Here is a 25,508-nt window from a genome sequence, read left to right as displayed (position 1 = left end):
TCGCGAAGCAGGCTTTGATACGCGTGGTGTTGACGCGTATTTGGTGTGAGCATGCATTCGAGGAGTAATGACGCGACTGCCGGAGATGCACAACAGACGCTAGTTATGTCATCCATCCGCCATGGATTCACTATCAGGGGTAATGACACCCGCGCAACACCGTCCAAGTAGCGATTTCTGAGACACATAGAATTGTAGCTTCAGGAGTCTCAAGCATGTCTACTTTGAAAGACCACAGCCTGCCTATCCCAAAAGGCTAAGCCTCTCAAACATCTTCACGACAGGCGCCTCCCTCTTCTTTCCAACCTCCTGCAAGCTATCCCATAAAGTCGCATCCCCGCCCGTAGGCTTCATCGCCTCGCCCTCAACTCCAATCGGTGCCCCATTGATACCTTCCGAGCTCCCTGCAGCCACAGGTGGATACATCTCCTTGATAGCATCTTGACACCGTTCCATGACCTCGTTGACAGCGTTGGACACAGCATCAGCACGCTCTCTCATACCCCGTCTGACTAAACCCTCAATAAGACGTTGGATTTCTTCTTGCATGCTGTTGATGCGCTCTATGAGGCGTTCGATGGAGTTGGTAAGATACTCTTCTTCGTATACTGTACCCTTCTTACCGCGCGCACGCTTCCTCTCTTCTCTCCGCTTGTTCTTGCTTGTCTTGCGCGTAGTTGTTGTGTTCACGGTACCAGTCTGGTTTGTGTACCTGGTCATGAACGTGCCACCACTCGTTGTATCTGTGGGCGCCAGAGAAATATTGTCGGGAATGTTGGCATCGGCAGGACCGTCGATCATGCCTTCGTAGAATGCCAGCGGATCCTCTGCTTTCTTGGCCCTGAGTTCCTTGAGTCGAGGTACTTGTGCTTGCAGTTGACCCTTCATGTCGGCGAGGAACTCTGTCATGTCTGCGCTGCGCTCGACGAGGCCGGGGTCGATGACTTCGGTGATGAGGCTGGGCTCGCGTCGGAGTGTGACGATGCGAATTGCTTCGGCGAAATGGCAGCCTCGGCATAAGAGACGTGCCGCGGACGCAAGGTCGGAGAGGTAGTCGAGTGTTATTGATGAAGCTGACAGGTAGTCTTTGGATTCTGTGAGACCTTCTGCAAGATCTGTCGCAATGCTTGAGAGTTCATCCGCGCTTACGTCGGCGAGAATAGCAGACGACAAAGCCTCACGCCAGAGGTTGGCTGAACGGTAGCATGGCCAAGCGGAGGCATGATCGTTGAGGTATTCGTACGCCAATGCAGCTTCTTTGTTCTTGTTGTTAGTACTCAAGAAGTCTGCGTACAACCTCATGATTTCCTTCAGACGGGTGCTGTCGTATTGGTACATGCTCAAGGCTTCAGGGTAGAGATCATGCTTTTGCACATAGTCTTGTACCTCATCGTAGGCCTGAAGATCCTTGAGATGCATGAGCGCTTTCGCTCTTCTTCCGAGCTGGTCGTCAATCTTGAACTTGCGACGAGTTTCGGACAGATCTTGTAGAGATTGCAAGTGTGGCAGATACTCTCGCGGATCCTATTGAGGGTCAGCTACTAATGAGACCCATGTATTCGATCAGCATACCTTTTGTGACTGTTGAGCGATGAGCAGGGCGAGGTCAAGGTTGTACAGTCCCAAAGATGTGTCGTATAGTTGGTTGACGTCTGCAAGGAAGCATATGTGTTCGGCAGCCTTCTCAGTGAGGGGATCGCTAGATGCTGTGACATGTTAGAAATGCGGAAAACGCAAATGTATAAGACTTACCTTGTAGGCGACCTGTCATAGCAAGACCTGTTTCCAGAGCTGGTGGTGTCTTGGAAACATGGGCTGTGATGATGTTTTGCAGGTGCGCGTCTTTATACTGAGACTTCTCTAACACGGCCAGGAAAGCGTCGCATATCCGGTTTACTTTGTTCTCGACTTGGTCTAGGGAGAGCTTTGGCTTCGTAGCCAGATCTTTCGTCTTCAACGTTTCCTTGTACATGGTCTCCGACACGTCCTCGTTACTTGAACAGTTAGCAACCATGTTCTAAGATGCATGGTTAATCGCTTACCGGAGCTGCGCCAGGAGCAAGTCAATATGTTCGATCTTTTTGATCTGTGAAATAATCTTCTCCAGGCTCGCCATGAACCGCTCCGGATCGTGGTCATGAAGTATGTTGAGATCGACGCGCTGATTACGACAAGCAAAGAAGGCTTCATCGTAACGCTCTGCCTCAATGTTGCGACGGATGGCAGCAAGCACAAGCGCTCGCGGATAGATCGTCTCAAGATTACCTCTTGGCATCTGCAACACGACTGAGTATGCCGTAGGCATCACAGTAACGATCTTTGCTCCTCTTTCGATGCTCCTGCATCTCTCATCCTTTTGTGGCTCGTCTGCGGGTACCTCGAGTTCTAGTACATGTCAGTACATGCGTCTAGTCTCATGATGCAAGTTGGACTTACCATCTGCACTTGCAAGATGCACAAACTTGAGTAAATGTTGTGTCGTCGTGAAAATGAGATGCGCAGTGGTAATCACGAAAGACGTGCAGTTGCGGACCAGAATGCGCTCGTTAGCGTATAGTACTCCACTCTTTGTTAATCCAAATGCCAATGTCTGGCCATGTTAGCTAGCTGATACGACGTCGCGGGGAGTATGTTTGCGTACCTGGCCTTCAACATCGATCACTTGAACCTCGAGCGCAAATGAAGGAAACCTATGCACGAAAGGCGTCAGGGGAGCACAATCCGATCTCAGCTCATCTACAACGACCTGATGGAGGGCACCATTTTGAAACTCGATGTACGGCGTTTCTTGATGAACGTTGGACAAAAGTAGGGACACGTTCTCGGTCTCCATTATGTGTCCTTGGGGTAGTAGCACATCGCCTTCGGACTGCCAGAGCGAGCTTTCCTCTTCGTCCCAGCTGTCTGCTAGTACGAAGATCTGATCCTCACCAAAGAACGTGACGTGGCGTGGTGAGCCATGACTTATCGCATCACTGCGCCAGAGGAGACTAGGCTTGGGTATAGGCCGCTTGTTGAGATCGAGAGCATACACAGCAAGGTCGCTGTCGGAGAGCACTGCCAAGCGATTGCCAGATTTTGAAAGCGCTACGTCCATTGGTTTTGAGTCGAGACCCAGAGTGTGAAGTGACATGGGAGGTGGCACATTCGCGATGCGAAGTGGTGTGAGTTTCAGGGATACTTGCAGTAATTAGTATCGAAAAAATCACGCATATAAAGTGCATCACTCACATCCATCTATTGATGCGACCATGCCAAAATCGTTCGGCGGGGCGACTGAGCCGGCCGAAATTGTGGACGCGTACTCAAGCACTTGAAGCGCATCTGAACTGAACTTAGTTATATTAACCTTGCGTTGACGAGGGCCAACTTACCTGGAGTTGACAAAGCTACTACAAGCGGACGCTCAGCATGCCAGCTACATATGACTGTTCGAGGACCAGCGTCCGGAAATCGAAGTTCTTGCTTGAGATAGTAGTGGTAATTACTCATCGTCCAAAGTTGTACTTTGCCAGGATATGATACAGCTAACACGTTGGAATCGCTATTCCACTTGAGTGTTAACGGAATCGAGAGGGCTGCAAGCTCTTCCGGGGTAAATCGAAGATCGAATTGGCCGTGGCGAAGACCATTGCGCTCGAAGAACACCACTTCAATCTTATCTTCGGTGCGACGGGTACTCGCAATCAGATTACCTGATGGTCGCCAACTGAGAGCTCCTTCAAGGCCGTCCACGGGCTCGCTCACACTGTCCAGCTGTCCTTCCCGGGAGTAGACGCGGATCATGCGACGGCGTTCTTCCTCGACCTTGCTTACTGCAAACCATGCGCCGTCACCTCTCCAGCTTATCGTGACAGAGCGATCGTCGAATGGGCTCAGTACACCCTCGTCGATACTTTCTGGCACTGTTGGATCTTGCAGTGCTCTGGCTCGTTTGCCCTTGAACTGTGTCTCTTTCTTTCCCCAACCCACAGAGACATGACTGGAGACGTTGACATCTTCGGGGGTGAGATTGATACTCGCAATGTTTTCGATATCGCGGCTCATCAATAGTAAAGTGTCCGCCTGTGTGGTGATGGCGAGAAGTTCTTCATCTGGTGACCACGCCGCAGCAGAGATACCGGCATCGACTGAGCCCACGATCTCAACTAGCTCTTCTGTAGATGATGGGTCCTCTCGCACGAGCACGATGTCTCCTCCGGCCAGAATCAAACATGATGTCGAAGTGTCGGCGAAATGGTGCAGGCTCAAGATTGAGTCATGGGTAAGCGAGGGCAGCGGGCATGGCGCATCCCACGATGCGATGCTTTCAAGCTTTTCCTCGACACCGTTGCGAGTATGATGCAGTCTCTTGAGTTCGATGGTCGCACGTGATTCCGAAGGGCCGAAGGCGCATACCAGCGCATTTGATGCGGCGTCCCATGCAGTCGCCGTTAACGGTAGTGGCTCGTCTCCGGAAAATCGCAGGAGCGACCTTGCTACAATCTTGAGGTTTCGCATTGCCGAAGAATCATGGACTGTGTTCGTGGCAATGTTGCGTCCTGTTGCTCGAATGACTGGTCACTAGCCCCGTTGGCAGAATCGCGCTTCCGAATTTTTGGTGATGCTAGCGCCGAGCTTCTACCGAAGGGTAACGCAACGCATCTCATCGTCATCAAGGTGTTGCAATTGAACCACGTTCGCCCACCGTCCATCCCCTGGTTCCTGTTTGGGCAGAAAATGGTACTCCTCAACAGTGCTGGTTCATGGCAGAATAAAATTGCAGTAACTCATTTCGAAGTTGAAGAGACGGCTCTTGCCCACCGAGGTATACAATAAGTATCATTAGGACTTGCAATCTGCATGCATTGGATCATGGTGGAAGACAGACAATGAAATTGATGCTGTGATGTCTATACAGGTCTCCGAGCGACCCTCCGATATTCTACAAATCCCGTGCCCTTCCCATAGTCCAGTATCGTGCCCACGTTCCGAATGACTGCATCTATTTGTTCTTCTTTGTCTGCCAGACTGTTGTAGGGATGTTGTTAGATGTGTTCTCATAGTAGATATCAGTGAGTCGGGCGCCTCACCAGCAAGGAGGAATGGCAGGGAGAATCCGGTGGCTGCGAATGTTAGCACTACCCAGCGATTGCGAGGCGCCAGTGCGTACCCATGAATCCCCAGTACTTGAAGGCGAAGCCCTTCTTCAGTGGGTCAAATGGCAAGTTGCTGCGCGGGCCCTCGGGATAGTGGTATGGGCTGGCGAACTGGGCGCGGGTGGACTGGAAGCCGCGGCGGGCGACGAGAGTTGGGGCCGAGGCGGCGCGGAAGGTAGCACGGGCGAGCATCTTCGGAAGTCAGCTGGTGTTGCAATTGGCGTCGAGTTGGGGCGTACTTTGTCTGTGTTGTAGAGTGGAGAGGTTGTGGAGTTCTGGTCGCGGTGGTTCGATGAGTTGCAGCTTCCACGGCTGCCATGTCTTGGCAATGACCCGCTTAGTAAGGCCCATCAAAGTTTCTCGATCGCCGTTGCGCTCGCCTTCGATAATCTTTCGCGACAGGTCAAAACTGCCTGTCTGGTCCACCACGCAACCCCACGAAACAAACTCACTCAACGGCGCACAGAGTGAAACCAACCACCCACCATGGACGACGACATGTTCGACGTCTTTGAGGGCGGCCCGTCCACGGACACGGCGCCCCGGAAGAACAAGAAGCGCCAGGCGAATGGCACCGTCAAGTCGCCTGAACCCGTCGCTGACACTGCCATGGCGGATGCGCCTGCAGAGTCATCTGAAGCCCCGAACGAAAGCAGTAGCGCGCAGGCTCTGAAGAAGAAGCAGAAGCGCGATGAGCCCGAGCCTATAGTTACCGACGATTTCGAGACAGAGCAGACGCGCGAAATGGCTGCCGCAGCGGGTCTTCAAGCGCAGTCGCAAGAGGGTCAGGCAGTGGTGCTTTCGCATCAAGTCCGCCATCAAGTCGCGCTCCCTCCGGACTACGACTACGTCCCCATCTCTGAGCACAAGGCCCCCGCAGAGCCCGCGCGCGAGTGGCCTTTTACCCTGGATCCCTTCCAGCAGGTCTCCATCGCCTCGATACAGCGAAACGAAAGTGTTCTGGTGTCAGCGCATACCTCTGCCGGAAAGACAGTTGTGGCAGAATACGCCATCGCGCAATGTCTCAAGAACAACCAGCGAGTCATCTACACCAGTCCCATCAAGGCGCTTAGCAACCAGAAGTACCGAGAGTTCATGGCAGAGTTTGGCGACGTCGGTCTGATGACTGGTGATGTCACCATCAACCCCACTGCAACCTGTCTGGTCATGACGACGGAGGTATGTACGCAACGCTTTGGAGGAGGATGAAGACTAACATATCCAGATTCTGCGCTCTATGCTGTACAGAGGTTCCGAGATTATGCGCGAAGTAGCTTGGGTCGTGTTCGACGAAGTTCACTACCTGCGCGACAAGTCAAGAGGTGTCGTCTGGGAAGAGACTATCATTCTTCTGCCAGACAAGGTCCGCTACGTCTTCCTCTCCGCCACCATTCCCAACGCCATGCAGTTCGCCGAATGGATCACCAAAACCCATAGCCAGCCGTGCCACGTCGTCTACACCGATTTCCGTCCGACGCCGCTACAACACTATTTCTTCCCCGCTGGTGCCGACGGTATACATTTGGTGGTAGATGAAAAGGGTGTGTTCCGCGAAGAGAACTTCCAGAAAGCCATGTCTTCCATTGCGGACAAGGGCGGAAGCGAGGCCAAGGACTTCATGGCGAAGCGCAAAGGCAAGGGCAAGGACAAGAAGACCAACACGGGCGGAAACAAGGACCAGACGGATATCTACAAGATTGTCAAGATGATCATGGTCAAGAGCTACAATCCGGTCATCGTCTTCAGTTTTAGCAAAAGGGAATGCGAGAACTACGCGCTCTCCATGAGCTCGCTCGCGTTCAACGACGATTCCGAAAAGGCCATGGTGACCAAGGTCTTCAACAGCGCCATCGAGATGTTGTCAGAGGAGGACCGACAACTACCCCAAATTCAGCACATTCTCCCCCTTCTCCGGAGAGGCATCGGTGTTCATCACTCCGGTCTTCTGCCTATCTTGAAGGAGACCATCGAAATCTTGTTCCAGGAAGGGCTGATCAAGGTTCTCTTCGCGACCGAAACCTTCTCCATCGGATTGAACATGCCGGCCAAGACAGTCGTGTTCACCAGTGTGCGCAAGTTTGACGGAGTATCGCAGCGATGGGTCACGCCTTCTGAGTTCATCCAGATGTCTGGTCGAGCTGGACGTCGTGGTCTTGATGACCGTGGTATTGTCATCATGATGATTGGCGAGCAGATGGAGCCTGCTGTGGCTAAGGAGATTGTCCGCGGTCAACAGGATAACCTCAACTCAGCTTTCCATTTGGGATACAACATGATTCTCAACCTCATGCGAGTGGAAGGCATCTCCCCCGAATTCATGCTGGAGAGGTGTTTCTTCCAGTTCCAGAGCACGGCAGGTGTCTCCAATCTGGAGAAGCAACTTGCGAAGCTTGAAGAAGAAAAGGCGAACACTAACGTCGTCGATGAGCTAGCCATCAAAGACTACTACAACCTGCGACAGCAATTGGACACCCATACCAAGGACATGCGTGACGTGATCATGCAGCCGAACTACTGCTTGCAGTTCCTGCAGGGTGGCCGCTTAGTCAAGATCAAGTTCAAGGACTATGACTTTGGCTGGGGTGCTGTGGTAGCGTACACTGCTCGCAAGGCTAACAAGGGCGAAGTTCTTCCACCTCAAGAATCCTACATTGTCGACGTTCTACTACCGGTCAGCAGCGACACCAAGTTCGTACCAGCGGCAAATGACGGCCTACCGCCTGGTGTGCGCCCACCTGCGACAGGGGACAAGGGCAAGATGGAGGTTGTCCCTGTGGTTCTGAACTGCATCGAATCAATTGGTCATCTCCGAGTCTTCCTCCCCAACGAGCTCAAGTCGACAGAGCAACGGAATAACGTTCGCAAGGCATTGAACGAGGTCAAGAAGCGCTTCCCTGATGGAATTGCTATTTTGGATCCCATTGAGAACATGAACATCAAGGATGACAGCTTCAAGAGGCTGCTAAGGGTAAGCTTCACTATCAAGATTTCGCATTCTTATCTAACGTTTTGCAGAAAATCGAAGTGCTAGAGTCCCGTCTTCTCTCGAACCCTCTTCACAACTCGCCTAGGCTACCCGAATTGTACAGCCAGTACGCGCAGAAGATTGCGATTGGTGAGAAGATCAAGAGTATCAGGAAAGAGATTGCGAACGCTCTGTCGGTCATTCAACTAGACGAATTGAAGAGCAGGAAACGTGTGCTGCGGCGCCTCGGCTTCATCGACGAAGCCGACGTCGTGCAGCTCAAGGCCCGTGTCGCTTGCGAGATCAGCACCGGTGATGAGCTCGTGCTTAGCGAGCTGCTCTTTAACCGTTTCTTTAATGAGCTGACGCCAGAGCAGTGCGTCGCTTGTCTTAGTTGTTTCATATTCGAGGAAAAGACGCAAGAAGTACCAGCGCTCAAAGAAGAGCTTGCCAAGCCATACCGCGAGATCCAGCAGCAAGCTAGGGTTATCGCGAAGATGTCTCAAGAGAGCAAGCTGACAGTCAACGAGGAAGAGTACCTCAAGTCGTTCAAGTATGAGCTGATGGAGGTCGTCTACGCCTGGTCAAAGGGTGCGACATTCGCACAGATTTGGTATGTCCGCTTTGTTTCTGTCGCATTTGACGACAACTAACACTAGACAGCAAAATGACAGACGTGTACGAGGGAAGTCTAATTCGTCTGTTCAGACGATTAGAAGAGTTACTTCGACAAATGGCCCAGGCCTCCAAGGTCATGGGAAGCGAGGAACTTGAGCAAAAGTTCACGGCAGCACTTGAACTCGTCCGCAGGGATCTGGTCGCAGCTCAGTCGCTGTACCTGTAATGCGTGAAGCATGTCTTGTATATTATGGTCTTGGTGGGAGTATTTGGTAGCATCATCGTTCAGCAGGTAAGTATGGCACTCACATGGCGTTCTCCTTTATGCGGTTGAATCAAAAACGCCACCGGACATGCCATTGTCTCGGACGCACGCAAGGAGCTTTCGACGCTGTGCACCTCAAGGGACACGGCGTGAATGCATCCTGGATAGAAATTCACTAGATCTGATGTTGTGGGCTTGCACCATGACTGAGGATCCCCCACGTACATTGCTCCAGATATGCATGGTGATATGTTCACACATACAGTACAGTCACTTTCTGCCAACGTGACTATGATGTATCAATGAACAGTTATGCGTGAGAAAATGCTAAGAAAGTTTAATATATTCTCAATGTATGAAGAATCGCTTGGAATCGCTATCATTATGCAAAAAGAGTACAAAAGATCTCCACCACTAAACGCCCTCGCCATGCTTGTGCACATTGAAATCCCTCCTCCGTATTATATACCAACTATCCAATTAGACGACTTCAACCGTCGAAGAAGGTCATAGAATCAAGGCGGCAACAATCGCAACCACGAAACCAAAGTACGTGGCGCTGGGCTGGAGCAGCACGTTGCCCAGAGACGCAGTGCCGCAACACTCGCGGTCATATGTAACGTTGTTTGCGCGGGCGGCGACTTCGAAGACGGAACCGTTGATGGGGCCTTGGTTGTAGAAGTCGACGAGGAGGAAGTTTGGTGGGCGGTCCCAGTTGGCTGTGGGGGGATATGTTAGTAAAATGCAAGATAGAAAATGGGTCAGGGGATACATACTGGTGCAGGTGTTAGTCATGCGACCTAGACTACCTTCTCCTTCCAGCGCATTGGTCTGGTTGATCTCCGCTACGTTAGGCACGAGGAGGTTCAGTCCAGCGAACGAGATCTCGGCGTTCAGGTTGTGGTTCGCCATGTACATGATTTCCCTCATCTTTTCTTCGGACATGCCCTCGGGTCTACCCAGCGTGCAAGGGAAATCGGGGTCGGTTGGGGAGAAGGGCGTCTCCCACATGTTGTAGAACTCCCAAAGCAAGTATGGCACCGCATCGGTGTCGAAATTGTAGTCAATGAAGGTGACGACACGGTTGTTGTGGAGGATGAGTTCGCCCAGCGTTGGCCAGTCGTTGAGCTCCATGGCTGTCTTGGGAGGCTGGTAGACGTATTCGATCAAACCGGACTTCTCGATCGCCTCGGCGAAGTTGGAAGATGTAACGAGTGGCTTGCCGTCATCGGTCGTTTCGTCCCAGTTGGAGTTGCCGAAGAGAATCGTGATGACGTCGAAGGGGTGATCTGCTACCCATGCCGTGACTTCGCGGAGGTAGTCTTCAACGGTACCGGCGTTGAGCAGGTCGCAAGAAGAATGGCAGTAGTAGAGCGTGCCGTTGACGTAGTGGGCTGAGCCCTGCAGCATGCGGATGCCATCATTCAGTTGTTGCGTCACGCCGTACTCCTGGTTGCGCGCAATGTTGTTCTTTCGCGTGTAGGGCGAGTTGTGCGCAGCTACTTCGGTAATATTGGAGTACTTGCGGTTGCAGAACTCAAGGTAGTTGTTGCAAGGCTGAGTGTTGGAGGGCAGCGCTGGAGCGGTCTCGGTGCCAGTCGGTGTCAGTGTTCTGTTGTTTCCTCCGATGTTTGTGACGGGTGGTGCGCTGCTTGTGATCGAAGCCGTGCCGTTGGACGAGGCTGTGCTACCAGACGCTCCCGACGACGCGGCCGATGTTACTGTCGCAAAGGTGCTGCCCTCGAAATCCGAGGGGACGGTTGGGTTTGGAGCCGCATCATCGCCCGTCAGACTCCGCTGCGACCCAGATAAAGTTATGACTGAGGGAGAGACCGAGGCCGAGCTACTCTGGGCTGCAGTGAGGCCAGCAAGCCACACCATGGAAAGTATCGCCCCTTTCATGATCGCCGCAGGGGTGATATGTTCTTTAAATCGACGACCGAATTATGGGCTCGCAGGCAGGAACAGATATTGGCTATGTCAATCCTGCTCAAGCGATAGTCGTGATGGTGCAGTCGTGCAGACGTATGCTGTGAAAGCGCCGGCGAGTTTGGTTGCTATGCAGTGCAGCGCAGTGCCGTCCGATCCGAGTACGGGGTAAATGAGTATCGACTACAACGTCGTATAATAAAGCCACGTCCGAGTTCCCCAGGTGAAAGGATGCGGAGAGAATGCAATGAAGAAGCAATACTTTTTTGGAGAAGAGCCGCTGCCGTTGAGAAATCCCAGACGACGATTGTTTTCCAAGCGCTCGAACGGACCATCCGGGACTCCCTAGTTAGGCAGAGTGCCATGACGTAAGGCGCTGTTTTAAGGTTGCAAGCCACGCGGGTGTCTGCTCTCATCCAACGATCTGCAACAGCCGCGCCACCATTTTAGCGCGACACGTCATGTGCGCGAGTCTGGAACCATCAAATTGGGTGGCTGCAAGAATGGCCCACATGGAGATCTCTAGGCATATCAACAATGCATCCGTCACTCGGGATCGTTAGGCTATAGATGAGTTTCTGCATTGATGAACGACGCAATCCATGTATATTGAGGTACATGTTAAGATGGGCAAGTATACCGCCTAATTGAAACTCCACACGCGTACGCGACCATGACTACATCTCACCGCTGGGTACATTCTTCGTGGGATGGCTCTATGCACTAGACGAGCCACCGCTAAAGAACTCTTCAAATCGACTCTTGCCCTTCAGCTGCTCAATCTCCCTCTGCAACACATCGATCCGATAATTCTTGAACGCCTTCTCAATCCTCTCCTTGCTGGCCGGGTCTTTGGTCACGGTCCTTGCTGCGCTTGCTGTACCTGTCAAAAGACCCAGCTCGCCTCCAAGGAAGAGACCGCCAACAGAAAAGAGGAAGTAGGTCGCTGCATCACCCCAGCGCGAAGGTCCAGAGATCTGTGCTGTGATGTCTGGAACAGGCTCGGTACGGCCGTCAGCGAAGCGTACTTCTACGGGCTTCTCCGCGGCGCGGAAAGCTTTGAAGTACGCAAGGCGCATGCTTCGCAGCCGATATGCTGTGTAGATTCCTAGACCCAGTCCGACTGCTGACGCGAAACCAGCGTGCATCGACACCTTTCCACCAGCGCTTTTGAGTACTTCGCGGTCTTGTTGGTTGAGGCTATTTCGAATTAGCTATCGCCAATCGACGCGTAAATCTAACGCTACTTACTCATGTTGCAGGTGCTCCTCTGCCAGCTGACGGAGATCTTTCGACCTACGGTCACGGAATGCTGCTAGTGACTCCGCCATGTTATTTGTCGGGGTAATCGTAGATATAAAAGACTTGATGGTAGGATCAGATGAGGTTAGGTGGCTGGCAATTGCTGGCACTCGAGGGCTTTTTTAAACTGAATTTTGTAGTTCATGATAAGTTCGTGATGCTTCTACTCGCAACGATGACATCATGCGGACATCGCGGAATCTAACCGGGAAAGCTCCAACAACACGCGGGCACGTGGAATGACAGACAGACAGGCCGAGAACCTGGTTCACTTCAATTCAGGGTCCAGAGACCAAGCCATGCTACGTATTACCAGAAAAACAAACTTGCCATGCGCGTCATGCTTCCGTCAAACGCCTTGCTCAGAAGAGCTCGCAAACGCCGTGGGACCATCAGTCGCCTAAGGATATCGCCCGTACAAATGTTCAGATTTGGAAACAACAAGATGCTCTATAGTTTGGGCTTGACTTCTGGTTCTGCAGCACTAGCTTCCTGGTTCCGAGTGACGTTACCGGTGCCTGCGCCTTCTCCGAAGAAGATGACCTCGACGGTCAAGTCGTCCCTGTATCGTCGCGAAAAGGGGCTTGGGAGGGTGAGGAGAGCACTTAATTGATCCTGATCCTTTCCGCCAAGTGCATTCCGAACAAGATGCGTAGCTGCGTTCTTGTCTTCAACCACGAAGCGCTCGTTCAGGCTAGTCTTGGTACCCCACTGTTGCTGACGGATTGGTGCACGTTGACCCTCTCCCTTCTCCGCTGCCTTCTGCTCGACAGGCAATTGCTTTTGTGTGGACCACCAGCTCTTGAGCCAGGACTGAGTCTGTGAACCTTGACTGGCCGGGTTGCCCTGAGCGTCGAGCCACTGACCAACTAAGCCTACGACCTCCTCGTTGGTAAGCATCTCCCATAAACCATCAGTAGCCATGACGACGAAATCACCCTTTTCTGGCTCTACCTTGGTAGTTGTGATGACCGGCTCGGCAGTGACGTACGGAGGAGTCTTGAGTAGTGTTGAAGGCGATCGCGAAAAGTAGGACTTCTTGAGCTCGGCGTTGGTCTCGGCGGACCACTTGTAGGATGCATCGCCAAACGCCCGGGATGGCTCCAGTCCACCTAGAATGCGACCGTTCCGGACCACGTTGGGCTCACCCGGATGCTCTCGACGCAACCGCTCAGCCTCACTTGTAGTTCCACCGGTTTGGTCTTCAGACAGGGGAGTCACGGTCCACTTGCCATTGGGCCCTCGTCGACCCAGAATCGCGCGAGAATCACCCGTGCAGGCGACTCGCAGGAGCTTGGATCGGCTGTCGTAAAAGGAGAGGAGTGCGCAGGAACCGGAAAGGGCGGGGGCCAGCAACTCAGCAGCAGCGATCTTGGATTGAGCCTTGCGGACTTTCTTGACGGATTCGTGTACGATCTCGTTGTCTAGTTTGGTGAAGCCGGTCTTGATGGCGCGGTCGATAGCATCGGGGCTCGGGAAGTGGAGCGCAGGGTCCTCGACGGCCGACTTGTAGGTCGTGTTGAGCTCGCGTGCGACGTAGGAGATGAGGGTCTGACGAAGCTTGGCTGAGGTAACCCAGCCACTGTCGAGGTTAGCACTGGCGAGACACGCGACCCTGATCGACACCTACCTGTGTCCGTCGAAAACGCCCCAGAACATCCAGTCGCTGGCCGAGGCGCCATTGTCCGTGGCTGCCAGGTTCGATGGTACCTCGATGATCTTTTCGGCATGGTCGTCTTCGATGGGGGAGTTGCTGGGAATCTGCACCACGTCGTACCGCACAACGCCCTGCCCTCTGCCCACGAGCCACGACTCCTCATTCTTCCTCAGCTTGGCTGTGGCTTGGTCGGGGTCCAGCATCTCCAGCACCTTCCTGCCGTAGTCATCCGTCTCTTTCGAGATGGGCCCAGTGATGGTTCCTGTGTAGAGTTCGCCGGGACCAACGACCAGTGCCTTGCGCGCGGGCTCGCTGCTTCGGGCGCTGGTCAGGTTCCTGGCTTGGTCGGCGGGGGACTGCGCGTGTCCTGTTGAGGATTTGTCGTTGTAAGCGTAGAAGGCACCCGAGGCGACGGCGGCAGCCACTAGCGCACCTGTGAGGGCGCGGAACTGCATCGACGACGCGAGGACGATGGGCGAGGTGCGCTGGCGGTAGTGGTGATGAGCCCGGAAGCCTAGGCCATTGCTCGGCGCAAAGACGCCGACACGGCTGCGGGCAAGCTTGCGCAGGCACGGGCGACGTGCAGAGCGAAGCACTTGGAAGGCAGCCCGCATCTGGCAGGTGGGGTGAAGGGGATTGGGAGTGAGGTTGGCAGCAACAGTAGTCCACGGGTGAAATCATGGTGCAGGCTGGGAGAACGCCTAGTCCAAGCGCTTAAAGCGGGGACCCAATCATCCCCTGCGAACATTCTAAACCACTACGACGTCATCACGTTACCCCAAACACTTAATTTTCGACACTCCAAAATGTCTTCACGAGCGTTGCGGCGGGCCCAGCGAGAGCTTGAAGAGAAGCAGATACAGGAACAGCTTGCCCAAGATGACCAAGACGAGGAAGAGTCGGAGCCTGAGGTAGCCCCCAAGACAAAGGCGAAACCCAGCCTGTTTGCTATGTTGGGCGATGGTGGCGACCAAGATGAAGAAGACGAAGAGGACGAAGGAACAGATCAAGACGCCGCGCGCAAGGCCGAAGATTCCGATGACGACGCGGAGGTCGAGCCTATGCCTGCATCGAAAACCTCAAAGAAGAGCAAGAAGAAGAAAAAGAAGGCCAAAGCCAAGGGCAAAGCTGCAGATTCTGACAAGCCCTCCGCCTCTACCACAGGAAAGTCAGATCTTGATGAGATTGATCGGGCATTGCTTGCCCTCAACCTCTCTATGAACAGCCAAACGGGACCTGGATCAGATCAACACGACCCCATTAGCGAAGAGAAGAAGCAACTCTTCTCTGTGCTGAGTGTGGACACGCAACATTTACATGCCGCAAACGAGATGAAGAGGCTCTTCGGTCGAGCCGCTGTGCAAAGTGCCGAAGACGAGGCGCGGCCTCGACAACGTGGTCAGCAAGGTGGCATCGCTGCTGCAATTGCAGGACGTAACGCTCCTGGTAATCGCAACCTTGCATCGTTGGGACTTCGACGGAACATCTTCATCCAAGGTAAAGAGGAGTGGCCACGAGCTACATCTGGTGGCCTCGGCATGGAAATTGTCGAAAAACGAGCGGACGGCACTGTCGAATACAGATTTGTTCACAACAACATGTATCAAGATGTCCAGCGGCAGTTCCAGATTTGTGTCGCAAGTATGGATTCTGAGCGTATGATCCAACTCTTGCACCACAACCGTAAGTTGAGCCACTTTCCATGTCATTTAAAGTACTAACGTCATTCACAGCCTTCCACATCTCCACTCTGCTTCAAGTCTCAGAGATCGCTAAGCAACAGCGAGAACCTGCTGCTGCGTCCGAGATGTTGGAGCGCGCTCTCTTCACTTTTGGGCGCTCCGTACATTCTACCTTCTCTGCGAACCTGGCGGCTGGTAAAGCCCGGTTGGACTTTCGCCGTCCAGAAAACCGCGAGTTCTGGCTTGCAGTATGGCGCTACATCAATACATTAGGTATTCGTGCGACGTGGCGAACATCGTTCGAGTGGGCTAAGATGCTACTTGCAATGGACCCTGAGAATGATCCTTACTGTCTTCGACTCCTCATCGATCAACTAGCCTTGAGAGGGCGAGAACCAGGCGCCTTAGTTAACCTGGTCGAAGCAGACTACCTCCAGCGACAGTGGAAGGTTCCACCGAATCTCGCTTTCAGCGTTGCGCTTGCTCACGATCGCATCAAACAGCCACAGGAAGCACGCTCAACGTTGCGCAACGCAATCAAAGAATATCCATGGCTAGCAGCGCGGCTGTGCAAGGAGCTGGACATTTCCCCGATACCAAAACCTGTGTGGGGAAAGGAGCCAAACGGCGAGTATCAAGAGCTGCTATGTCAGCTATATGTACCCAAGGCAAAAGACCTGTGGAACAACACCGAAGGGACGACTTTGCTAGTGGAGATGTGCTACGCTTTTGAAGAAGAGCTGGGAACAGGAGAGGATCCATACTGGCTTGCGCAGATACCAGAGACGGACCTTGCCCGACATGTCATCCTTTCCGATAACCAAACGCTTATGGCCCTTCTTGACCCTCACGTCAAGTCCAAATTCACATCCGTTTCCGATCCACTAGCTCCCGATGACAATATAGCGTCGTACGATTCTTCTGTAGCTGGGCGCCCTCATGACCCCGCCTTACGAGAACGGCTGCTCGCCGAACTTGAGCAGTTTCGATCCTACTTTGAACGTATAGGGATAGATGGGCTTATACGGCCAGGTGATGACAATCAGGGTTTGGTACGGGCGTTGGAAGCAGCGGGCAGCAGCATAGAGGAATTTGAGGAGAACACACGACGCTTTCTGGTTCTACGACAGAGGTTGGATCAAGAAGGCGTGCAAATAGTATTCGACGAGCAAGCAGTTGATGGCAATGGCACTGGCTCGGAAACGGACGAGTAGCGCTGAAGAGTCATTGTGCGCACTGTGCGACCTGATCAACGGGAACGCATCATAGCAAACGCGTCTCACGTCACGGAATGACGCTGGATACTTGGAAGTAGAGTTTGCTGCCCAGGCGACACATGATGCCTAATCTGATGGATTCATGGATGTCATGTCTTGATAGTAATGCGTGATATTACATGTGCAGCCCCACGCGTCGTCTGCAAGGGTGCATACATGCAGAGTTTCCCTGTACAGGCGACGCGGCATCTGAAACACATGGGACTCTGGAGTAATAGAGTCAAATCAGAGTCAGCCACGTCCGTGCTTGGGTGCGCTAAGAAAGTTGAGACCCTCGTGGCGCTCATGACAGTGACGTACCCAAGGTTTGTTTATAGATGCAGGCTGAGGTGCTGCATCTCCGCATAAGCCGCACCGCACCGCCTCAGGCCGTCCGTCGACCCTTTCCACTACATGTATATTGTCCGCACGTGCTCGTATTCCTGATTCGCCCTCGGTTCCTTCCTACTGCCAGCGGCAAACCTGACTGAAGCTTGCCAGCCCCCTCACTCGTCGCCATGAGCGGCGTGCGTGCCCACATCGCCAGTCGGCTGCGCAGTTCCTCGCTCTCCGCAGTACCCCCACCACAGCACAGTTCCAACTACTCACCAGACCTGGCCAAAATCGCTGCTTCCGTTCTTTACCGGTCGCCGCTGCCGTCGCAAGAGGGAAGGCCCGTCTTCATCCTCAACGCCGCCGCTCTCCCCGACTCGCACGAAGCCGACTACGACTCCCTGCTACCTTATGTCCTTGCGCGCCTGCCCGAGGAAGACGAACTGCTGAAGGGATTCGAATACGAGGTCGTCTTCTTTGCCGGCGATGGCGATGGCTCAGCGACAAACAAGAAGCACCGGCCTGGCTGGGGCTGGTTTCTGCAGGCGTACCATGTCCTGTCCAGGGCCATGCGCAAGAGGCTCCAGCGCCTGTACATTGTGCACGAGAAAGCTTGGGTACGGATACTGACCGAGATCTTCTCTACCATTGTCAGCCCCAAGTTCAGGAGAAAGATCTATCATCGTGCGTATTCACAACCCCGCAGCGCGGAGCAATGCTGACTCCTTCTAGTATCCAACCTGACGCAGCTTGCCCGCGAAATCCAAATCGAGAACCTGCTTATCCCTCCTTCGACCTATCTTGCCGACCGTCGCGTGTGCGAACACATCTCCGCTTTCAATGGCAGCGGGAAACGAGCATTTGGCGCCCGCGCCCCTTTTCCCACAGGCAGTAATGGCAAGACACGCTTTCCACGCGTGCTGCGAGAGACGACCAGCTTCGTGCTCATGGAGCAGAACATCACCTCGGAAGGCCTGTTCCGCGTACCACCACACTCAAGGCTGCGCGATGCATTGAAGGAAGCATACGATAGGGGCCAGAAATACATCATCTGGAAGGACAACGAGGTGACACTGCCTGTACCACCCTACCCACACGCCCAACATCAAGACGAGATACTAGCTGAGGTGGCCCCCACCGACGCATACTCGGTCTTCATGGCAGCAGCTCTGATCAAAGCATGGTATGCATCTCTGCGCCAGCCTATCTTCCCAACCGACTCATATCGGGACCTGAAGCGACTCTATGGCGACAGCCAGGAGATTCTTGAACTCGACAAACTGACCGACCTGTTCTCGCCAACTTCGGAGTGGTCCCTGCTACCTGGCATATCCCGCGAGATCCTGTGCAGGCATCTTCTGCCTCTCATGAGTGCCATGGCCGCACGACAAGAAGAAAACAAGATGACGGCCGAAAACCTCGCTGTTTGCTTTGCACCTGGATTACTGTGTGGACCTGATCAGCTTGAAGACGCCAAAATGTCCTCAATAATAAGAAGGATCTTCACCCAGGCAGTCGACATGTGGACCGAGGGGCTTAGAGAAGCATGCGGGCAGAACGAGGAGGCTTTCTACAGCGAGCTCGAGCTACCCAAAGACGAGAACGACTGGGAGGACCCTGCGGATGCGAAGCGTGACTCTGCAGATAGCAAAGGCTCATTGGAAGATCAGATGAGCGGTATAACGCTACTCGACAATGAGAAGATGCCTACCTATCACGAACCACAGGAAACACAAGGCGAGCCGTTACCGCCTCCTCTGCCTCCACGCTCACGCGCACCGTCGGCCAAATCCTCTGCCGATTCTGTTCAGCGAAAACCTGCACCGCCCCTTTCAGTACCACCTCGCTACTCTACTGTCATATCCGACGCGCCTGAAGACGTCGCCGAGTCACCCATAACTTACGCTGCCACCACCGATGGCTTCGCCCCACCACGAAACGACGACAACCGCATCGGCCAACCCCCTAATGTATCATCGCGATGGAGTGCACAACCGGATGAGAAGAAGTCTGGTACGAGCAATCCAGTTCCAGTCCTTCCTATGTCAGCATCTACTCGCGCACAAGAAGATGCGCCATTTTCTCACGTTTCTTCTACTACTACTGCTACTCCTCCTACTGTTGCGCCTAGACTCAACATTCCTAAGAGGAAAACCCTGACTGCGATGCAGATTGACAATGTCTCCAAGGCCGTCGTCGCACAGGATGAAGCTTACAAACACCCCATGGGCGGCATGGCGCTTCCAGGTCTTACAGGTAATTACTACAGCAACAACTCTATTGCGAAGAGAGGTCCATCCTCGACGTACGCATCGAGCGAGGGCGTGAGTTCGCCTCAGTTGACCTCTCCCCAAAGCGCAGTCTCGGCACCAGCGTCAGAACCTGCCTTTCGCCGTCCAAGCATTCCATTCTCCGCAACATCATCAACAACAAGCCGTAGCCCCAGCATCAACTCACTCGCCCGACCCGTATACCCGGTGACGCCTCAAGTTCCCATTATCAACGCACCCACCAAAGCATCCACGCTCCCTATTCCGGCTGCTGCGCCCCGTCTCCGTACCCCGAGTCCAAGCCTCATGCAACGCATGCCCAGCTTCGAGAACTTCGCCAAAGACCAACCAAAGAAAGATGACGCAGACGCCGAGACTGGGGTTGCAAGAGGACGAACATTGAAGCCAAAGAAAATGAACCTCAAAAAGCAGTCAGTCGAGGACCTGAGGCGCTTGTATGAAGAGCGTGCTGGGACTGCTAGTGTGCTTGTCCAGACTGCAAAGCAAAAGGGTGTTTGAGTGTGTTGCTAGTTTTCAGGGTGAGGTGTAATGTTGAGTCGATGTCGCCGGCGTGCTGCATACTTTGCCGTTAATTGGGCCTGTATATTTTCCCCCGGCTTTTCCTTCATTTAGATCTATACCCTCTCATATCTCAGCATTTCAACTATATTACCTACACATGTCTCTATGTAGCTGCAATGTGTTTAATACAAACATTCATGTTCTTGTATCTGCCATTATATTCTGTCTCATTAATTCATGCGCGCAGAAAAATAAAGAGGCACGTGGAATGGACCTTGGATACACGGAACACATGACATTTGCCTACTATTGCTAGTTTCTACCTTGCACATCCGTACGAGCTCTCAGTCCACCAACCATGAACGCCTTCATTGAGAAAATACACTCGTAGTTCAGTACCTGTACGCCTTAGCCCCGCTAGATGATGCCGCTATGCAACGCCACTCGGAATCCCCCAAGCCTCGAATGTATGAGCTTCTTCCAATAAAGCTCACCGAACCAACTGCTGCATCAAGTGAGATATGCTCCCATCATCAATCTTGAAACCATCCATCTGTCAACTCATCGGACCTTGGTTTCCGTTCGTGTTCTGCCACCATCCCGGGTCGTACTCTTGGGGCGCATGGTGGTGCCCCTCATGTGTAGTTTGCGGGTAGCTCGCATGTTCTGTCGGCTGCACGTAGCTCCCTCGGTGCGCATATCCAGTGTCTGCCTGGCTATGCGGGTTGCCGTATACACTGCCTCCAATATTGTGATTGAAGCCGTTAATATGGCTCGATCGCCAGTCCTCGCTGATCTTGAAACCATCCCGACCAAGACGATCACCTACGTCTGTGTTGTGGAGAACACTCTCCAGACCCATCGGACTTATTTGCTGATAGTTATGACGTGGCAGAATCGGTCCTGGTACTCCAGGAATAGGGTTCCAAAACATGGATTCTGCCGTATCGGTAGATGGAGATGTCATTGCCGTAGACATGTTGGGGGCGGATGACATGGGCTGCGAGTACTGATACGTCGGTAAAGCCATTCCTGTATTGTAATTATGATGGGTGGGTGTGTGCCCTACAACAGGTGATGGTTGGTGTTGGCTCGATACCACACTGCTCGGCCTCGAATTGGCGGGATGTGTAGCCAATTGCAACCCTGGTTGAGGAGCAAACATCGACAGGCTCTCCCTCCTCTGAGTAATAGGTGGATGGAGACGGCCAGGTCCTATCCGATTGCCGGTGATAGTTGTTGTATTGGGAGGTATCATAAGAGGATCTGTCGGAGGACTGATAGTACCTTGGGGCTTGTTGGGGTCACTTGTCGGTATCAACGAGGAGTTGCCTAATTCTTCAGGAAAGGGCAATTTCCACGTCTTCGCAAGGGTGTATATGACGCGGAAACTCCTCGCCCCGAAATAGTGACATTCGTGAAGATCTTCTAGGCCCTGCATGCCTTCGATGAGGTTTTGGCGAGAAATGCTGTTATCCTTTGAATATAGCAAGTGCACAACACAGACAGTGAGTAATACGTGTGGTATGAGCAGGTGAGCTTGACGAAAGTCGTAGAACTGCCGGTAGATCCGGACAAGTTCAGACACTTTGTTGGCCGCATCTACGCAGATGTCGCGGGGGCGTATATCGGAATGAATAAGATCGACTTTGAGCAGAGGCCGGAAAAGGTGCACGATGATGGTCCAGTAAAGCATGCTACGTGTAGTGTCAGTTCTGTTCGCAAAGTAAGCATGGATGTTCAGACATACTGTAGTACCAAGATGTGTGGCTCGGGTTCCTTCTTTCCTTCCAGGCTTATCAAAGCTGGCAGTTGTCTATACCAGGCTTGGTATTTATGATAAAAATCAAGCAATTTACTGCTCGTAAGTCGCTCTTTCGGCGCAAAGAACATGTGGTTGTTGTCATTGACGAGCTCCGCGAGCGATGTGAATTCCTGGAGGAACATGCGAATGGTTACGACTCCGCCTCCTGCGATTTGTGAGGGGGCGGGATAAGCCTCAGGAAGGTCAGACGTCTCTTCCAGCATAGGCTTTTCGAGAGTAATGGCAGCTCGAGGAAGCTGAGATATGCGGCCAGTAACGATCGTCCAGATTCTGCGTCGAGTTAGCCCAGTCGGGGTAAAAGTAGCCAAGATAACTCACGTATCCACAGTGAAGCAGCCCCAGAATGTGACCTTTCTCACTTCGATCTCACTTGGTGTCAAGCCAAGCGCAGAATTGGCGCCATAGTTCAAGTGCAGACCAAGCTCAACACACATACGAAGACACCTTCCCATGTACGAAAAGCCTGAACTTTCTCTCCCTGTACTCGGCTCACGCATCGACATGATGCAGAGCGCCTGAACAGTCGTCAGGCTCGGGGTTTCATCTTCGAACAGAAGTCGCCTGGCCTCGGCAAAGAAGTGATCGCCTGCAGTACGGAAGTTGTCAGGATCCGTGCGACCTGCAGGGTCTTCTGTGAGATGACATGCATATGCACATATAGCATTGACCAGTAGAGAGCAGCAATACTTGTCGCGTCCCGCTCTGAAGTCCTTGTAAAAGCACTCTCGGCTGAAGAGCACATAGAAGGGATGACTCCAGGTGAAATAGAGGTCAAGCAGCGTCTCAACAAAAGCCAGGTCATCGGTTACGTTGGTCCATGTTGACCCTTGACGCTCTAGCTTCACGCTGTTGGTACGCAGCCGCCCGCCACCGAAATCCTCATCTTCGGGTACCAGGCCTAGGCTTGCGGAATGTCCAAAGTGTCTGCTCTGGCCGGTGGATGTAACAGATGGCTTCCCAAGCAGCACACTAAGATCTGACTCGAGGCTTTGAACGTCGACGGGCTCGCTCTGCGTCAGCGTCACGTTCTTGCGCCATGTTTCAGCTAGGGAGGTGACGTCGAGGCTGGGGTCTCTTCGAATATGATTGAGAAACTCTTGGACATGCTCCTCAGGTAGACGTCTCAGCGAATTGACAATAAATTCGGCGCTCGAGGCATTCTCAGGGCTGGAGGCGGCGACAAGGGAGGCATCGCGCTTGATCCCAGTACTGTTTGCGATTGTCGGAGTAGCCTTAGTGCGACGACTCTCGCTCTCAGCATCGTAATGACATTCAGTCTTGTAGACGGCAGTGCAAGTCGCGCACACGGGTGTACCACCGTCACACTGTAGATGAGGTGTCAGCAGGAGGGCACTTGGCGAGGGACCGGGAAAGTTGCCCGGAGAATGGCCCAAACAAGAGTTGCGGATAATCCTCGCTGGTGACGAGCCTTCCGCGGAGGCGAATCTCCAGCATCGGGCCAGATGTAGGAGCTCAATGTGGAATTGGTGCATGCAGTGGGAAGATTGATGCTTACTTTGGACTTGCGTTTCCGGCAGGGCACACAGGCCGACTGGACACAGCGCCGCTTACTGGCTTTTGTGTCCTGCGCCTGTGAGTTATCTTGGTCGTCTCTGTTGTTGGAAGAGGTGGCAGTAGCGGCGCGGGCCATGGTTGATCACGAGGGGAATGAAGAGGCAGTCCGCGCGGGCTCCGAGGACGAGTTAGTTATTCCATTCTCTGGGCCGGGTGGGAAAGTAATATGATTAGCCACCAATGTCGAGGGAGAAGAACAGCGGGCTCGGATTAGGTAGCTGTGACGTTGGCGCCCGTCGCGACGTTCAACGTGCCTGCCTTAGTTTGCGTTCGGCAAGATGAAAGCCCATGGATGATTTTCGGTAGGGTGGCAAACGCAGAGGCGACATCCAAAAGGATCGATGCGCGACCACGACGAAGAGGCTCGATTGGCCTCGTACTGGATCTAGATTGGGAGGTAAACGCCTACTGCAGTAGCCGATGGGCTGTAACAGATGAATAGGTCGCGTCCGACAGGCTGTGCCGCACGTGGGAATTCGAATCGAGGTCCCGGAGGCATGGGCCAGCTGACATGTCCGGACGCGAGGGGCCTTTGCGGAGATAGAAGCGAACTTGGGACGACTCTATCAGTGGAGCCTGGTTTCGGGTACCGCAGCATCTGCTTGCGACAGGACAGAGTTTTTTGGAGCAGCACCAGCATCAACGACTAGCTTCGGCATGGCGCACCGAGCACTGGACGAATTTGCCATGGCTATCTTCACACGGATGATGCAAGGCGGCACATATGCTTGTGCGCGATCTCGATGTCGGTCAGACAAGGGAGCGACATTGACAAGAGCTGCTTGTAGGCAAGAGGATAGACTGGAGGAAGAGGGGTTCGCGGAGCGTGTCCTATGTCATGTTGGCTCGCGGCTGCAAGCGAAGGGATCTCCAACAGCCAGGGTTCTTGCTTTTGGTGGAGGGGAAGGCCCGATAGCATCCGCTGCCAATGCATCCTCCTTGCCCTCCGGTCACCCTCTTCTTACAGTGTGGCGACTCTGCCGGCCCCCACACTGGCTTCCGCGAGGCTGGAAGTCCTTGCCGGTGAACATCGGCCTCTCAATGGGTAAAGACACCAGGTGGCGGTGCCTATTACCACTCTATCGGAATGTCTCGACTAGTCTATAGTTGCATGCCTTATCCTATAGTTTACTAGTAAGATGCACGTCATAAAGGTTAAGATGTAGTTCTAGCCTAATGTCACGCTGCGGAAGACGTTAGAGCATGCCTATAAGCTTATTAATTACTAGTTTACTTAATCTACCTATTACTTTTACTTACTTTAGACTTTAACTAAAATATATTTTACTTATTTTTATACTCTTTTTTAGAATTTATCTATAAGTATATTAATAATTATTTTATTAGTAGTAGTAGTATTATTAGTAAAGACTCTTTTATAAAGTTATTTAAAAGTTTTTAGCTTTACGTATATAAAAAGCTTAATAATATTATTAAAAGTATTATTAAAAATAAAGATAGTAGTAACTTTATTATAGTAAAGTATTAATATAAAGTAAAGTAATAAAACGTAGTTAGTAACTCTATATAGTAATCTTAATATAAGTATATTTTTTAAATATCTTATACTTACTATATATAGCTATAAGTATTAATAAAACTCTTTCTCTAATATTTACTATAGATATAGTACTTTAATAATAATAATAATATACTTATAGAGGTAATAGTAATAAAAGTATCTCTAGTAGACTTAAAAGTAGACTTAAAAGTAGTAATAAGTAAGATAGAGCTATAGAGCTATAAAAATATTAAAATATTCTTAAAAGTTAATATAGAAGCTTTCTAAAAGAAAGCTTTTAGTAGAAAGAGTAGAAGTTAGAGTATAAAGCCTTTCTCTTAGCTATAAAAGTAGATAGGTAGAAGTCTAAGTAGCTATGTAGGTAAACTTTAGATCTAGAGTAATATTAAATTATAGTACTATACTACTATAAAATATAAAAAGATATTTACGTAGGTAAACTATAGTATAAAGAATAGTAGCTTAGAGAGAATTATAAAAAGCTTTATATATAAAGAATACTTTTTTTCTTTTTCTTTTTCTTTATCTAATAATTTTCTATCTTAAAGAACTCTTTATATCTCTAAGAACTTTATACTAAAGTACTACTTTAACTAAACTTAATACTAACACTAATATTCTCTTAAAGATATCTCTCTCTATAATAAAT

At 52.0% G+C, this 25,508-nt stretch overlaps 9 protein-coding genes across 9 annotated transcripts; 3 read left to right on the top strand and 6 right to left on the bottom strand.

Annotated features, from left to right (window-relative positions):
* Positions 1–243: 243 nt before the first annotated feature.
* J4E88_000494 (uncharacterized protein) lies at positions 244–4,694 on the bottom strand (the record flags this gene model as incomplete). The annotated part of the gene is made up of 9 exons (XM_049394170.1): positions 244–1,524; positions 1,573–1,706; positions 1,753–1,994; positions 2,043–2,385; positions 2,437–2,590; positions 2,642–3,180; positions 3,232–3,324; positions 3,375–4,541; positions 4,688–4,694. The coding sequence occupies 9 exons, from the start codon at positions 4,692–4,694 to the stop codon at positions 244–246; spliced, it is 3,960 nt and encodes a 1,319-aa protein (XP_049259999.1).
* A 290-nt stretch (positions 4,695–4,984) lies between these two features.
* On the bottom strand, positions 4,985–5,330 carry J4E88_000493 (uncharacterized protein; the record flags this gene model as incomplete). The annotated part of the gene is made up of 3 exons (XM_049394169.1): positions 4,985–5,010; positions 5,073–5,105; positions 5,153–5,330. The coding sequence occupies 3 exons, from the start codon at positions 5,328–5,330 to the stop codon at positions 4,985–4,987; spliced, it is 237 nt and encodes a 78-aa protein (XP_049259998.1).
* A 294-nt stretch (positions 5,331–5,624) lies between these two features.
* On the top strand, positions 5,625–8,947 carry MTR4 (ATP-dependent RNA helicase mtr4; the record flags this gene model as incomplete). Its single annotated transcript, XM_049394168.1, has 4 exons — positions 5,625–6,317; positions 6,364–8,106; positions 8,154–8,716; positions 8,767–8,947. 4 exons carry the CDS (start codon positions 5,625–5,627, stop codon positions 8,945–8,947), a joined length of 3,180 nt encoding a protein of 1,059 aa, XP_049259997.1.
* Positions 8,948–9,493: 546 nt separating this feature from the next.
* J4E88_000491 (uncharacterized protein) lies at positions 9,494–10,867 on the bottom strand (the record flags this gene model as incomplete). The annotated part of the gene is made up of 2 exons (XM_049394167.1): positions 9,494–9,705; positions 9,763–10,867. 2 exons carry the CDS (start codon positions 10,865–10,867, stop codon positions 9,494–9,496), a joined length of 1,317 nt encoding a protein of 438 aa, XP_049259996.1.
* Positions 10,868–11,631: 764 nt separating this feature from the next.
* J4E88_000490 (uncharacterized protein) lies at positions 11,632–12,246 on the bottom strand (the record flags this gene model as incomplete). Its single annotated transcript, XM_049394166.1, has 2 exons — positions 11,632–12,115; positions 12,167–12,246. 2 exons carry the CDS (start codon positions 12,244–12,246, stop codon positions 11,632–11,634), a joined length of 564 nt encoding a protein of 187 aa, XP_049259995.1.
* A 421-nt stretch (positions 12,247–12,667) lies between these two features.
* Positions 12,668–14,488, bottom strand: J4E88_000489 (uncharacterized protein; the record flags this gene model as incomplete). Its single annotated transcript, XM_049394165.1, has 2 exons — positions 12,668–13,799; positions 13,848–14,488. 2 exons carry the CDS (start codon positions 14,486–14,488, stop codon positions 12,668–12,670), a joined length of 1,773 nt encoding a protein of 590 aa, XP_049259994.1.
* A 192-nt stretch (positions 14,489–14,680) lies between these two features.
* Positions 14,681–16,770, top strand: J4E88_000488 (uncharacterized protein; the record flags this gene model as incomplete). Its single annotated transcript, XM_049394164.1, has 2 exons — positions 14,681–15,557; positions 15,608–16,770. 2 exons carry the CDS (start codon positions 14,681–14,683, stop codon positions 16,768–16,770), a joined length of 2,040 nt encoding a protein of 679 aa, XP_049259993.1.
* Positions 16,771–17,330: 560 nt separating this feature from the next.
* Positions 17,331–19,934, top strand: J4E88_000487 (uncharacterized protein; the record flags this gene model as incomplete). Its single annotated transcript, XM_049394163.1, has 2 exons — positions 17,331–17,829; positions 17,878–19,934. 2 exons carry the CDS (start codon positions 17,331–17,333, stop codon positions 19,932–19,934), a joined length of 2,556 nt encoding a protein of 851 aa, XP_049259992.1.
* Positions 19,935–20,493: 559 nt separating this feature from the next.
* Positions 20,494–23,413, bottom strand: J4E88_000486 (uncharacterized protein; the record flags this gene model as incomplete). Its single annotated transcript, XM_049394162.1, has 5 exons — positions 20,494–20,946; positions 21,037–21,634; positions 21,688–22,032; positions 22,081–23,087; positions 23,279–23,413. The coding sequence occupies 5 exons, from the start codon at positions 23,411–23,413 to the stop codon at positions 20,494–20,496; spliced, it is 2,538 nt and encodes an 845-aa protein (XP_049259991.1).
* Between the last annotated feature and the right edge of the window lie 2,095 nt (positions 23,414–25,508).

Source organism: Alternaria novae-zelandiae (assembly GCF_023758075.1).
Source record: "Alternaria novae-zelandiae strain BMP 2774 chromosome Unknown scaffold_1, whole genome shotgun sequence".
Taxonomy (NCBI): domain Eukaryota; kingdom Fungi; phylum Ascomycota; class Dothideomycetes; order Pleosporales; family Pleosporaceae; genus Alternaria; species Alternaria novae-zelandiae.
Note: the sequence above shows the minus strand (reverse complement) of the source record. Positions and strands in the feature narration are given on the sequence as shown.